Raw genomic sequence first — 14,086 nt, forward strand, 5'->3', positions numbered from 1 at the left:
CTGGGTCAGGTTGAAACATGTTGATATTACAGACTGGGTCAGGTTGAAACATGTAGATATTACAGACTGGGTCAGGTTGAAACATGTTGGTATTACAGACTGGGTCAGGTTGAAACATGTTGGTATTACAGACTGGGTCAGGTTGAAACATGTAGATATTACAGACTGGGTCAGGTTGAAACATGTAGATATTACAGACTGGGTCAGGTTGAAACATGTTGATATTACAGACTGGGTCAGGTTGAAACATGTTGATATTACAGACTGGGTCAGGTTGAAACATGTTGATATTACAGACTGGGTCAGGTTGAAACATGTTGATATTACAGACTGGGTCAGGTTGAAACATGTTGGTATTACAGACTGGGTCAGGTTGAAACATGTTGATATTACAGACTGGGTCAGGTTGAAACATGTTGATATTACAGACTGGGTCAGGTTGAAACATGTAGATATTACAGACTGGGTCAGGTTGAAACATGTTGATATTACAGACTGGGTCAGGGAGAGGTTGAAACATGTTGATATTACAGACTGGGTCAGGGAGAGGTTGAAACATGTTGATATTACAGACTGGGTCAGGTTGAAACATGTTGATATTACAGACTGGGTCAGGTTGAAACATGTTGATATTACAGACTGGGTCAGGTTGAAACATGTTGATATTACAGACTGGGTCAGGTTGAAACATGTTGATATTACAGACTGGGTCAGGTTGAAACATGTTGATATTACAGACTGGGTCAGGGAGAGGTTGAAACATGTAGATATTACAGACTGGGTCAGGTTGAAACATGTTGATATTACAGACTGGGTCAGGGAGAGGTTGAAACATGTAGATATTACAGACTGGGTCAGGTTGAAACATGTAGGTATTACAGACTGGGTCAGGGAGAGGTTGAAACATGTTGATATTACAGACTGGGTCAGGTTGAAACATGTTGGTATTACAGACTGGGTCAGGGAGAGGTTGAAACATGTAGGTATTACAGACTGGGTCAGGTTGAAACATGTTGATATTACAGACTGGGTCAGGTTGAAACATGTTGATATTACAGACTGGGTCAGGTTGAAACATGTAGATATTACAGACTGGGTCAGGTTGAAACATGTTGATATTACAGACTGGGTCAGGTTGAAACATGTAGATATTACAGACTGGGTCAGGTTGAAACATGTTGATATTACAGACTGGGTCAGGTTGAAACATGTTGATATTACAGACTGGGTCAGGTTGAAACATGTTGATATTACAGACTGGGTCAGGTTGAAACATGTAGATATTACAGACTGGGTCAGGTTGAAACATGTTGATATTACAGACTGGGTCAGGTTGAAACATGTTGATATTACAGACTGGGTCAGGTTGAAACATGTTGATATTACAGACTGGGTCAGGTTGAAACATGTTGATATTACAGACTGGGTCAGGGAGAGGTTGAAACATGTTGATATTACAGACTGGGTCAGGTTGAAACATGTAGATATTACAGACTGGGTCAGGTTGAAACATGTAGATATTACAGACTGGGTCAGGTTGAAACATGTTGATATTACAGACTGGGTCAGGTTGAAACATGTTGATATTACAGACTGGGTCAGGTTGAAACATGTTGATATTACAGACTGGGTCAGGTTGAAACATGTTGATATTACAGACTGGGTCAGGTTGAAACATGTAGATATTACAGACTGGGTCAGGTTGAAACATGTTGATATTACAGACTGGGTCAGGTTGAAACATGTTGACATTACAGACTGGGTCAGGTTGAAACATGTTGATATTACAGACTGGGTCAGGTTGAAACATGTTGATATTACAGACTGGGTCAGGGAGAGGTTGAAACATGTTGATATTACAGACTGGGTCAGGTTGAAACATGTAGATATTACAGACTGGGTCAGGTTGAAACATGTAGATATTACAGACTGGGTCAGGTTGAAACATGTTGGTATTACAGACTGGGTCAGGTTGAAACATGTAGATATTACAGACTGGGTCAGGGAGAGGTTGAAACATGTAGATATTACAGACTGGGTCAGGTTGAAACATGTTGGTATTACAGACTGGGTCAGGTTGAAACATGTAGATATTACAGACTGGGTCAGGTTGAAACATGTTGATATTACAGACTGGGTCAGGTTGAAACATGTTGATATTACAGACTGGGTCAGGTTGAAACATGTTGATATTACAGACTGGGTCAGGTTGAAACATGTTGATATTACAGACTGGGTCAGGGAGAGGTTGAAACATGTTGATATTACAGACTGGGTCAGGTTGAAACATGTTGATATTACAGACTGGGTCAGGTTGAAACATGTAGATATTACAGACTGGGTCAGGTTGAAACATGTTGATATTACAGACTGGGTCAGGTTGAAACATGTTGATATTACAGACTGGGTCAGGTTGAAACATGTAGATATTACAGACTGGGTCAGGTTGAAACATGTTGATATTACAGACTGGGTCAGGTTGAAACATGTAGATATTACAGACTGGGTCAGGTTGAAACATGTTGATATTACAGACTGGGTCAGGTTGAAACATGTTGATATTACAGACTGGGTCAGGGAGAGGTTGAAACATGTTGATATTACAGACTGGGTCAGGTTGAAACATGTAGATATTAAAGACTGGGTCAGGTTAAAACATGTTGATATTACAGACTGGGTCAGGGAGAGGTTGAAACATGTTGATATTACAGACTGGGTCAGGTTGAAACATGTAGATATTACAGACTGGGTCAGGGAGAGGTTGAAACATGTTGATATTACAGACTGGGTCAGGTTGAAACATGTAGATAGTACAGACTGGGTCAGGTTGAAACATGTAGATATTACAGACTGGGTCAGGTTGAAACATGTCAGTGAAGACATCTACTCTGTGTAAAGATGTCCTGTAGAGGGACATACCAAGTCCCAATGCTGGAGGGGTGCTGGGGTGGGGACTGACAGGCTGGAAGGGGTAGTAAACTCGCTGTAGCCCCTGTTGTTGCGTTGAGATGTTGTGATCTGTACTTGAGGAATTCTGGGACCTGGTTCTTGAGCCTACAGAGAGAGAGAGGTGAACAGTTTGGTACCTGTTTATCTGACTCATTGATCCTGAGAGTCTGGCCATCGGTCCGATACATTGATAAAACACTGATATAACATCCTCCTAGACCACCTATAGAGGCCAACCCTCCGTCTGGCCATCCACCCACCACACACCCACCGCACAACCCTCCGTCCACCCACCACACACCCACCGCACAACCCTCCGTCCACCCACCACACACCCACCGCACAACCCTCCGTCCACCCACCACACACCCACCGCACAACCCTCCGTCCACCCACCACACACCCACCACACACCCACCGCACAACCCTCCGTCCACCCACCATCCACCCACCACACAACCCTCCGTCCACCCACCATCCACCCACCACACAACCCTCCGTCCACCCACCACACACCCACCACACACCCACCACACACCCACCGTCTGGCCATCCACTCACCACACAACCCTCATTCTGGCCATCCACCCACTCACACTGTAGCTGTATAACCTGGCTGGACTGTACCATGTTGTTAAGCAGGGGGAGGGTGGAGGCCTGTGTGGGGGAGGGGCCTGTAGCTGTATAACCTGGCTGGACTGTACCATGTTGTTAAGCAGGGGGAGGGTGGAGGCCTATGTGGGGGAGGGGCCTGTAGCTGTATAACCTGGCTGGACTGTACCATGTTGTTAAGCAGGGGGAGGGTGGAGGCCTGTGTGGGGGAGGGGCCTGTAGCTGTATAACCTGGCTGGACTGTACCATGTTGTTAAGCAGGGGGAGGGTGGAGGCCTGTGTGGGGGAGGGGCCTGTAGCTGTATAACCTGGCTGGACTGTACCATGTTGTTAAGCAGGGGGGAAGGTGGAGGCCTGTGTGGGGAGGGGCCTGTAGCTGTATAACCTGGCTGGACTGTACCATGTTGTTAAGCAGGGGGAGGGTGGAGGCCTGTGTGGGGGAGGGGCCTGTAGCTGTATAACCTGGCTGGACTGTACCATGTTGTTAAGCAGGGGGAGGGTGGAGGCCTGTGTGGGGGAGGAGCCTGTAGCTGTATAACCTGGCTGGACTGTACCATGTTGTTAAGCAGGGGGAGGGTGGAGGCCTGTGTGGGGGAGGAGCCTGTAGCTGTATAACCTGGCTGGACTGTACCATGTTGTTAAGCAGGGGGAGGGTGGAGGCCTGTGTGGGGGAGGAGCCTGTAGCTGTATAACCTGGCTGGACTGTACCATGTTGTTAAGCAGGGGGAGGGTGGAGGCCTGTGTGTGGGGGATCGTGACGTTGGAGACTAATCCCCTGGTCTGTAAATCTGCCGGCTGATAGATAAACTGATGTGTTGAATCTGCCTTTACAACTCGAATTTCCCTGGGGATATTGAATCTCAATTCTGGATATTTATTAATTGACTTTAATGCCAAGGGAATGCCAAGTCTGGTAAGAAAATTATTGATTTATTTATTTATTGTATTGTTTTGTCCGTTTCACCTTTTGAAAGTCAAATGAAATGACATCCCATGTTACACTACATGTTGAGTCGCTTTCCAGTGAAGAGGACAGGAAGTACAGGTACTGGTGGAATAACAATACTGATCGTTACAATGAAAGAGTCCATTTATTTCCCGTTTTCAGTCTCCTTGCAGTGCTGTGTCTGTTGAGCTGTAAACTCAGAGTCTAGGAGGAGAAATGTGGGTCTTTTTCATATATAAGAAAATAAAAACATTTGGGAAGTGTGATATTTTAATGGTAAAAAAAGTGATATTCTATCCCATAGGAAGGTAATACTGCATTACACTCCGAGGCCACATCAGGACGTCCCGTTCGGATATAACAGTCGGACGTAAACTTGATCAACTGTAAAATACCTCGCTGATTTCCACCGTCATTTACATCAAAAAAAAATATAATATATATATATATATATATATATATATATATATATATATAATGTCACAGCCATTCCAATAGAGTCATCTGTCATTATGTATATTCTCTCCTTAAACAAAATAAGGATTTAGTTGAGGAGGTGCAAAGGGGACGATGTAATGTATGAACTACAGCACAGGGAAGTAGAAGGATTCCCCTTTGACCTCTCCGTGTCCAGTATGAACTACAGTACAGGGAAGTAGAAGGATTCCCCTTTGACCTCTCCGTGTCCAGTATGAACTACAGTACAGGGAAGTATTCCCCTTTGACCTCTCCGTGTCCAGTATGAACTACAGTACAGGGAAGTATTCCCCTTTGACCTCTCCGTGTCCAGTATGAACTACAGTACAGGGAAGTAAAGGATTCCCCTTTGACCTCTCCGTGTCCAGTATGAACTACAGTACAGGGAAGTATTCCCCTTTGACCTCTCCGTGTCCAGTATGAACTACAGTACAGGGAAGTAGAAGTATTCCCCTTTGACCTCTCCGTGTCCAGTATGAACTACAGTACAGGGAAGTATTCCCCTTTGACCTCTCCGTGTCCAGTATGAACTACAGTACAGGGAAGTATTCCCCTTTGACCTCTCTGTGTCCAGTATGAACTACAGTACAGGGAAGTAGAAGGATTCCCCTTTGACCTCTCTGTGTCCAGTATGAACTACAGTACAGGGAAGTAGAAGGATTCCCCTTTGACCTCTCCGTGTCCAGTATGAACTACAGTACAGGGAAGTAGAAGGATTCCCCTTTGACCTCTCCACGCCATCAGGGACCTGTTGAGCTCAGCGTGAACTTCCTGTTACAGTAGGACACTTCCTGCATTACCGCCAAACATGTCCACATTCTACCTGAACATTTAGAACGGCCACATACATACAATGCCCTTCATATTGGCTCTGTGCCCTCAACTGACTTGTCTCCTTCTGATGACATCACTACCCACTCCATGTGTGTTTTCAGCCATGTCACACTACATTACGTCTCATCGTTATCGATACCAGGTCCATTTATGAGAGGTTGGGTAGTTCTCAGAGGTTGGTTTCCAAATGGAACTTGCCTTTTTAAACATTGTAGGATAAACTTGCAGAGTAAAATAGCATTGAAGACGGACTCTAACGTTGTAATGCATACATGTAGCTCCCAGCTGGACCTGCCGTGCTATCAGACAGGACACTGAAGATGAACACTAGAAACGGACAGAAACTAACCAGTCGCCTTCACGTGGACATGCTTTAACTCATGATGTACACTTCCTGTTATTTGATGAAACAGAACAGCAACAGGAAGTCCTCGTCATCTGTCCAGGAGTCTAACTGTTGTTCCTTTTCATCTTGATTGGAACGTCTAATCACTCTGATTTAACACTGACTCTGTGACAGGGAAGCTGGAAACTGATTATAGGTATTTCCTTGCGCATTTCCTATGTAAAAACATGTGAACCTTGTCAAACTATCAAGAGTTAAATGATTTGAGAAGACAGAAGTAGTATAATTCAACATTCTGCAACACCCATCCTTGAACTGATAGGCACAATAGAGTCTCTTAAGGATCTGCCCCCTTTTTAAAAAAGAAATTCACCTAAAGTGTCATACCCAAATCTAACTTCCTGTAGCTCAGGCCCTGAAGCAAGGATATGCATTTTCTTGGTACCATTTGAAAGTAAACACTTTGAAGTTTGTGGAAATGTGAAAGGAATGTGGGAGAATATAACGCAATAGATCTGGTAAAAGATAAACCAAAAAAAACGATCTGTTATTTTATATTTTTTTGTACCATCATCTTTGAAACGCAAGAGAAAGGCCATAATGTATTATTCCAGCCCAGGTGCAGTGTAGATTTTGGCCACTAGTTGGCATCAGTGTATGTGCAAAGTGTTATACTGATCCAATGAACCATTGCATTTCTGTTTAAAATGTTGTATCAAGACTTCCCAAATGTGCCTAATTTGTTTATTAATAACTTTTCATGTTCAAAACTGTGCACTCTCCTCAAACAATAGCATGGTATTCTTTCACTGTAATAGCTACTGTAAATTGGACAGTGCAGTTAGATTAACAAGAATTTAAGCTTTCTGCCCATATCAGATATGTCTATGTCCTGGGAAATGTTCTTGTTACTTACAACCTCATGCTAATTGCATTAACCTACGTTAGCTTAACTGACCCGTGGAAGGGACACCGATCCCGAAGAAGCTCTAGCAGAGAAGCCGTGGATAGAGGACACAGGGGAAATCTAGCAGTGGACACAGGACCCAGGGGAAGGGTAGTGGTGGATACAGGACCCAGGGGAAGGGTAGTGGTGGATACAGGACCCAGGGGAAGGGTAGTGGTGGATACAGGACCCAGGGGAAGGGTAGTGGTGGATACAGGACCCAGGGGAAGGGTAGTGGTGGATACAGGACACAGGGGAAGGGTAGTGGTGGATACAGGACACAGGGGAAGGGTAGTGGTGGATACAGGGAACAGGGGAAGTCTAGCAGTGGATACAGGACCCAGGGGAAATCTAGCAGTGGATACAGGACCCAGGGGAAGGGTAGTGGTGGATACAGGACCCAGGGGAAGGGTAGTGGTGGATACAGGACACAGGGGAAGGGTAGTGGTGGATACAGGACCCAGGGGAAGGGTAGTGGTGGATACAGGACACAGGGGAAGGGTAGTGGTGGATACAGGACACAGGGGAAGGGTAGTGGTGGATACAGGACACAGGGGAAGGGTAGTGTTTGATACAGGACCCAGGGGAAGGGTAGTGGTTGATACAGGACCCAGGGGAAGGGTAGTGGTGGATACAGGACACAGGGGAAGGGTAGTGGTGGATACAGGACACAGGGGAAGGGTAGTGGTGGATACAGGACACAGGGGAAGGGTAGTGGTTGATACAGGACACAGGGGAAGGGAAGTGGTGGATACAGGACACAGGGGAAGGGTAGTGGTGGATACAGGACACAGGGGAAGGGTAGTGGTGGATACAGGACACAGGGGAAGGGTAGTGGTGGATACAGGACACAGGGGAAGGGTAGTGGTGGATACAGGGCACAGGGGAAGTCTAGCAGTGGATACAGGACCCAGGGGAAATCTAGCAGTGGATACAGGACCCAGGGGAAGGGTAGTGGTGGGTACAGGACCCAGGGGAAGGGTAGTGGTGGATACAGGACACAGGGGAAGGGTAGTGGTGGATACAGGGAACAGGGGAAGTCTAGCAGTGGATACAGGGAACAGTGGAAGGGTAGTGGTGGATACAGGACACAGGGGAAGGGTAGTGGTGGATACAGGACACAGGGGAAGGGTAGTGGTTGATACAGGACACAGGGGAAGGGTAGTGGTGGATACAGGACACAGGGGAAGGGTAGTGGTGGATACAGGGAACAGGGGAAGGGTAGTGGTGGATACAGGACCCAGGGGAAGGGTAGTGGTGGATACAGGACACAGGGGAAGGGTAGTGGTGGATACAGGACACAGGACCCAGGGGAAGGGTAGTGGTGGATACAGGACACAGGGGAAGGGTAGTGGTGGATACAGGACACAGGGGAAGGGTAGTGGTGGATACAGGACACAGGGGAAGGGTAGTGGTGGATACAGGACACAGGGGAAGGGTAGTGGTGGATACAGGGAACAGGTAGTGGTGGATACAGGGAACAGGGGAAGTGTAGTGGTTGATACAGGACCCAGGGGAAGGGTAGTGGTGGATACAGGGAACAGGGGAAGGGTAGTGGTGGATACAGGACACAGGGGAAGGGTAGTGGTGGATACAGGACACAGGGGAAGGGTAGTGGTGGATACAGGGAACAGGGGAAGGGTAGTGGTGGATACAGGACCCAGGGGAAGGGTAGTGGTGGATACAGGACACAGGGGAAGGGTAGTGGTGGATACAGGGAACAGGGGAAGGATAGTGGTGGATACAGGACCCAGGGGAAGGGTAGTGGTGGATACAGGACACAGGGGAAGGGTAGTGGTGGATACAGGACACAGGGGAAGGGTAGTGGTGGATACAGGACACAGGGGAAGGGTAGTGGTGGATACAGGACACAGGGGAAGGGTAGTGGTGGATACAGGACACAGGGGAAGGGTAGTGGTGGATACAGGACACAGGGGAAGGGTAGTGGTGGATACAGGGAACAGGTAGTGGTGGATACAGGGAACAGGGGAAGTGTAGTGGTTGATACAGGACCCAGGGGAAGGGTAGTGGTGGATACAGGGAACAGGGGAAGGGTAGTGGTGGATACAGGACACAGGGGAAGGGTAGTGGTGGATACAGGACACAGGGGAAGGGTAGTGGTGGATACAGGACACAGGGGAAGGGTAGTGGTGGATACAGGGAACAGGGGAAGGGTAGTGGTGGATACAGGACCCAGGGGAAGGGTAGTGGTGGATACAGGACACAGGGGAAGGGTAGTGGTGGATACAGGACACAGGGGAAGTGTAGTGTTTGATACAGGACCCAGGGGAAGTGTAGTGTTTGATACAGGACACAGGGGAAGGGTAGTGGTGGATACAGGACACAGGGGAAGGGTAGCGGTGGATACAGGACCCAGGGGAAGGGTAGCGGTGGATACAGGACACAGGGGAAGGGTAGTGGTGGATACAGGACACAGGGGAAGGGTAGTGGTGGATACAGGACACAGGGGAAGGGTAGTGGTGGATACAGGACACAGGGGAAGGGTAGTGGTGGATACAGGACACAGGGGAAGGGTAGTGGTGGATACAGGACCCAGGGGAAGGGTAGTGGTGGATACAGGACTCAGGGGAAGGGTAGTGGTGGATACATGACCCAGGGGAAGTGTAGTGTTTGATACAGGACCCAGGGGAAGGGTAGTGGTGGATACAGGACCCAGGGGAAGGGTAGTGGTTGATACAGGACCCAGGGGAAGGGTAGTGGTTGATACAGGACCCAGGGGAAGGGTAGTGGTGGATACAGGACCCAGGGGAAGGGTAGTGGTTGATACAGGACTCAGGGGAAGGGTAGTGGTGGATACAGGACCCAGGGGAAGGGTAGTGGTTGATACAGGACCCAGGGGAAGTCTAGAGGTGGATACAGGACCCAGGGGAAGGCAGAATGACATTTCTGCAGTCTTAATCTGGATTAATCCGTCATGAGGACACACACACACAGAGAGAGGCTTGCTACCGGTGTCAGCCAGTACACACGGGAGCTGCTCTGGCTGTACGCCCACTCTCTCTCTCCGTACTCTCCGTCTGTCTCCGTGAGAGAATAGGGAGTGACAGTCAGCCAGTCAGCCATAAAGAGACATGCTGGGTCAGACTGACTGACAGACAGACACTGGCTCGGCACAGAGTAATGGACACCTTGGAGGAAAAGGCCAAAGAAATGTTCTCTACTGTTCTCTACTGTACTGAACTGTTCTCTACTGTCCTGTACTGAACTGTTCTCTACTGTCCTGTACTGAACTGTTCTCTACTGTTCTCTACTGTTATCTACTGTACTGAAATGTTCTCTACTGTCCTGTACTGAACTGTTCTCTACTGTCCTGTATTGAACTGTTCTCTACTGTTCTCTACTGTTATCTACTGTACTGAACTGTTCTCTACTGTTATCTACTGTACTGAACTGTTATCTACTGTTATCTACTGAACTGTTCTCTACTGTTATCTACTGTTCTCTACTGTACTGAACTGTTCTCTACTGTTATCTACTGTACTGAACTGTTCTCTACTGTACTGAACTGTTTTCTACTGTTCTCTACTGTCCTGTACTGAACTGTTCTCTACTGTTCTCTACTGTACTGAACTGTTCTCTACTGTTATCTACTGTACTGAACTGTTCTCTACTGTACTGAACTGTTCTCTACTGTTCTCTACTGTCCTGAACTGTTCTCTACTGTTATCTACTGTACTGAACTGTTCTCTACTGTTATCTACTGTACTGAACTGTTATCTACTGTTATCTACTGAACTGTTCTCTACTGTTCTCTACTGTTATCTACTGTACTGAACTGTTCTCTACTGTTATCTACTGTACTGAACTGTTATCTACTGTTATCTACTGAACTGTTCTCTACTGTTATCTACTGTTCTCTACTGTACTGAACTGTTCTCTACTGTTATCTACTGTACTGAACTGTTCTCTACTGTACTGAACTGTTTTCTACTGTTCTCTACTGTCCTGTACTGAACTGTTCTCTACTGTTCTCTACTGTACTGAACTGTTCTCTACTGTTATCTACTGTACTGAACTGTTCTCTACTGTACTGAACTGTTCTCTACTGTTCTCTACTGTCCTGAACTGTTCTCTACTGTTATCTACTGTACTGAACTGTTCTCTACTGTTATCTACTGTACTGAACTGTTATCTACTGTTATCTACTGAACTGTTCTCTACTGTTCTCTACTGTTATCTACTGTACTGAACTGTTCTCTACTGTTATCTACTGTACTGAACTGTTATCTACTGTTATCTACTGAACTGTTCTCTACTGTTATCTACTGTTCTCTACTGTACTGAACTGTTCTCTACTGTTATCTACTGTACTGAACTGTTATCTACTGTACTGAACTGTTTTCTACTGTTCTCTACTGTCCTGTACTGAACTGTTCTCTACTGTTCTCTACTGTACTGAACTGTTCTCTACTGTTATCTACTGTACTGAACTGTTCTCTACTGTACTGAACTGTTCTCTACTGTTCTCTACTGTCCTGAACTGTTCTCTACTGTTATCTACTGTACTGAACTGTTCTCTACTGTTATCTACTGTACTGAACTGTTCTCTACTGCTATCTACTGTACTGAACTGTTATCTACTGTTATCTACTGAACTGTTCTCTACTGTTATCTACTGTACTGAACTGTTCTCTACTGTCCTGTACTGAACTGTTCTCTACTGTTATCTACTGTACTGAACTGTTCTCTACTGTTATCTACTGTTCTCTACTGTACTGAACTGTTCTCTACTGTTATCTACTGTACTGAACTGTTCTCTACTGTACTGAACTGTTCTCTACTGTTCTCTACTGTCCTGTACTGAACTGTTCTCTACTGTTATCTACTGTACTGAACTGTTCTCTACTGTACTGAACTGTTCTCTACTGTTCTCTACTGTACTGAACTGTTCTCTACTGTACTGAACTGTTCTCTACTGTTCTCTACTGTACTGAACTGTTCTCTACTGTTCTCTACTGTCCTGTACTGAACTGTTCTCTACTGTTCTCTACTGTCCTGTACTGAACTGTTCTCTACTGTTATCTACTGTACTGAACTGTTCTCTACTGTACTGAACTGTTCTCTACTGTTCTCTACTGTACTGAACTGTTCTCTACTGTACTGAACTGTTCTCTACTGTTCTCTACTGTACTGAACTGTTCTCTACTGTTCTCTACTGTCCTGTACTGAACTGTTCTCTACTGTTCTCTACTGTACTGAACTGTTCTCTACTGTTATCTACTGTACTGAACTGTTCTCTACTGTTATCTACTGTACTGAACTGTTCTCTACTGTTCTCTACTGTACTGAACTGTTCTCTACTGTTCTCTACTGTACTGAACTGTTCTCTACTGTTCTCTACTGTCCTCTACTGAACTGTTCTCTACTGTTCTCTACTGTACTGAGCTGTACTCTACTGTTATCTACTGAACTGAACTGTTCACTACAGGTCTGTGTGATGTCCAGTTTGGACAGGTCTGTCTGATGTACAGTTTGGACAGGTCTGTCTCATGTCCAGTTTGGACAGGTCTGTCTGATGTATGACGTACAGTTTGCATGAAAAGTGTTCAACTCCATTTCTCTAGTCATGCTAAGGCATAATTGAGGATGTTTTCTCTCTTCCAGGTCCAGCACGAGGCCTTGAACATCTGTTTACCAGGAGAGAGAGAGCCCTGTCACCAGAGTCCTGCCACCACAGCAACTGAAGCCTTATCTAACACCGTATCAGGACCATTCTGTAGAGGAACCACCAGCTAAGTCCATTAATAACAACCTGACCGTTTCAGTTGTCCCGGACTAAAGGATCAGAAGTCATTGAGAGCAAGACGGACGGTTCCCCCGCCAAGGATAATGCTAATATAGCCTCCTCAGTATCTCCAGCAAACAACCACTCTAGAGGTGCTAACATAGTCCCTCTCTAGCTGTAACCATGGACGACCATTGGCAGAACAACGTGAACCAGCAGGGCACTGAGATCCCCACCTACGGGGAGGGAGGCGGCCAGGAGTACCCCTACCAGGCTGACTTCCCCCAGCAGGAGGGAGGAGGGGACGAAGACGCCAGGAGTGATGCCACGGAGGGTCACGATGAGGACGCAGAGGCGATGTACGAAGGAGAGTACCAGGGGATCCCCCACCCTGACGAGATCAAGGCGGCCCAGCGGGCGGCCAGGGCCGAGGCCAGGAAGAAGGCCAGGCTGGCGGCGGCGATGCCGGATGAGGAGGACCTGGCAGAACAGTATGAGAACATCATGGAGGACTGTGGGCACGGCCGTTTCCAGTGGACCCTGTTTATCGTGCTGGGCATGGCGCTGATGGCGGATGGCGTGGACGGATTTGTGGTGGGCTTCGTGTTGCCTAGCGCCGAGAAGGACATGTGCTTATCCAACGCCAACAAGGGCATGCTGGGTAAGTCACAGGTAAAAGTTATTTTGGGGGGGGGGGGCGGTTCAATAAAACCTGTTGTTAAGGAACACCTTCTGAAAATGGTTCTTCTAAACAGTTTAAGATAATCTCTAGATGCTAATAGGTATACTGTATTGGGGAGACTGCTGCGAGCTAATAGATATACTGTATTGGGGAGACTGCTGCATGCTAATAGATATACTGTATTGGGGAGACTGCTGCGAGCTAATAGATATACTGTATTGGGGAGACTGCTGCATGCTAATAGATATACTGTATTGGGGAGACTGCTGCATGCTAATAGATATACTGTATTGGGGAGACTGCTGCATGCTAATAGATATACTGTATTGGGGAGACTGCTGCGAGCTAATAGATATACTGTATTGGGGAGACTGCTGCATGCTAATAGATATACTGTATTGGGGAGACTGCTGCATGCTAATAGATATACTGTATTGGGGAGACTGCTGCATGCTAATAGATATACTGTATTGGGGAGACTGCTGCGAGCTAATAGATATACTGTATTGGGGAGACTGCTGCATGCTAATAGATATACTGTATTGGGG

General features: G+C 46.6%; 2 protein-coding genes across 2 annotated transcripts in view; one reads left to right on the top strand and one right to left on the bottom strand.

The window, feature by feature from the left end:
• The first annotated feature begins 4,321 nt into the window (after positions 1–4,321).
• sv2ba (synaptic vesicle glycoprotein 2Ba) overlaps positions 4,322–14,086 on the top strand; it is a 57,296-nt gene continuing 47,531 nt past the window's right edge. The window contains exons 1-2 of the mRNA XM_045708845.1: positions 4,322–4,474; positions 12,736–13,517. Coding sequence (XP_045564801.1) covers positions 13,040–13,517 — 478 coding nt within the window. The 5' untranslated portion in view covers positions 4,322–4,474; positions 12,736–13,039. The remainder of the gene's footprint in view (positions 4,475–12,735; positions 13,518–14,086) is intronic.
• On the bottom strand, positions 7,462–10,194 carry LOC123730754 (extensin-3-like). Its single transcript, XM_045708326.1, has 3 exons — positions 10,081–10,194; positions 9,036–9,974; positions 7,462–8,001 (listed from the first exon to the last, which is right to left on the bottom strand). Exons 1-3 carry the CDS (start codon positions 10,192–10,194, stop codon positions 7,462–7,464), a joined length of 1,593 nt encoding a protein of 530 aa, XP_045564282.1.

Source organism: Salmo salar, chromosome ssa26 (genome assembly GCF_905237065.1).
Source record: "Salmo salar chromosome ssa26, Ssal_v3.1, whole genome shotgun sequence".
Lineage (NCBI taxonomy): Eukaryota > Metazoa > Chordata > Actinopteri > Salmoniformes > Salmonidae > Salmo > Salmo salar.

Excerpts from the sequence above, each read along its gene's own strand:
- LOC123730754 (XM_045708326.1), bottom strand. The coding sequence starts at position 10,194 with ATGGCTGACTGGCTGACTGTCACTCCCTATTCTCTCACGGAGACAGAC. Across the intron at positions 9,975-10,080 it reads GTGTGTACTGGCTGACACCG|ACTTCCCCTGGGTCCTGTAT; the intron begins GTAGCAAGCCTC and ends ATCCACCTCTAG. Across the intron at positions 8,002-9,035 it reads CTACCCTTCCCCTGTGTCCT|ACTTCCCCTGTGCCCTGTAT; the intron begins GTATCCACCACT and ends ATCCACTGCTAG.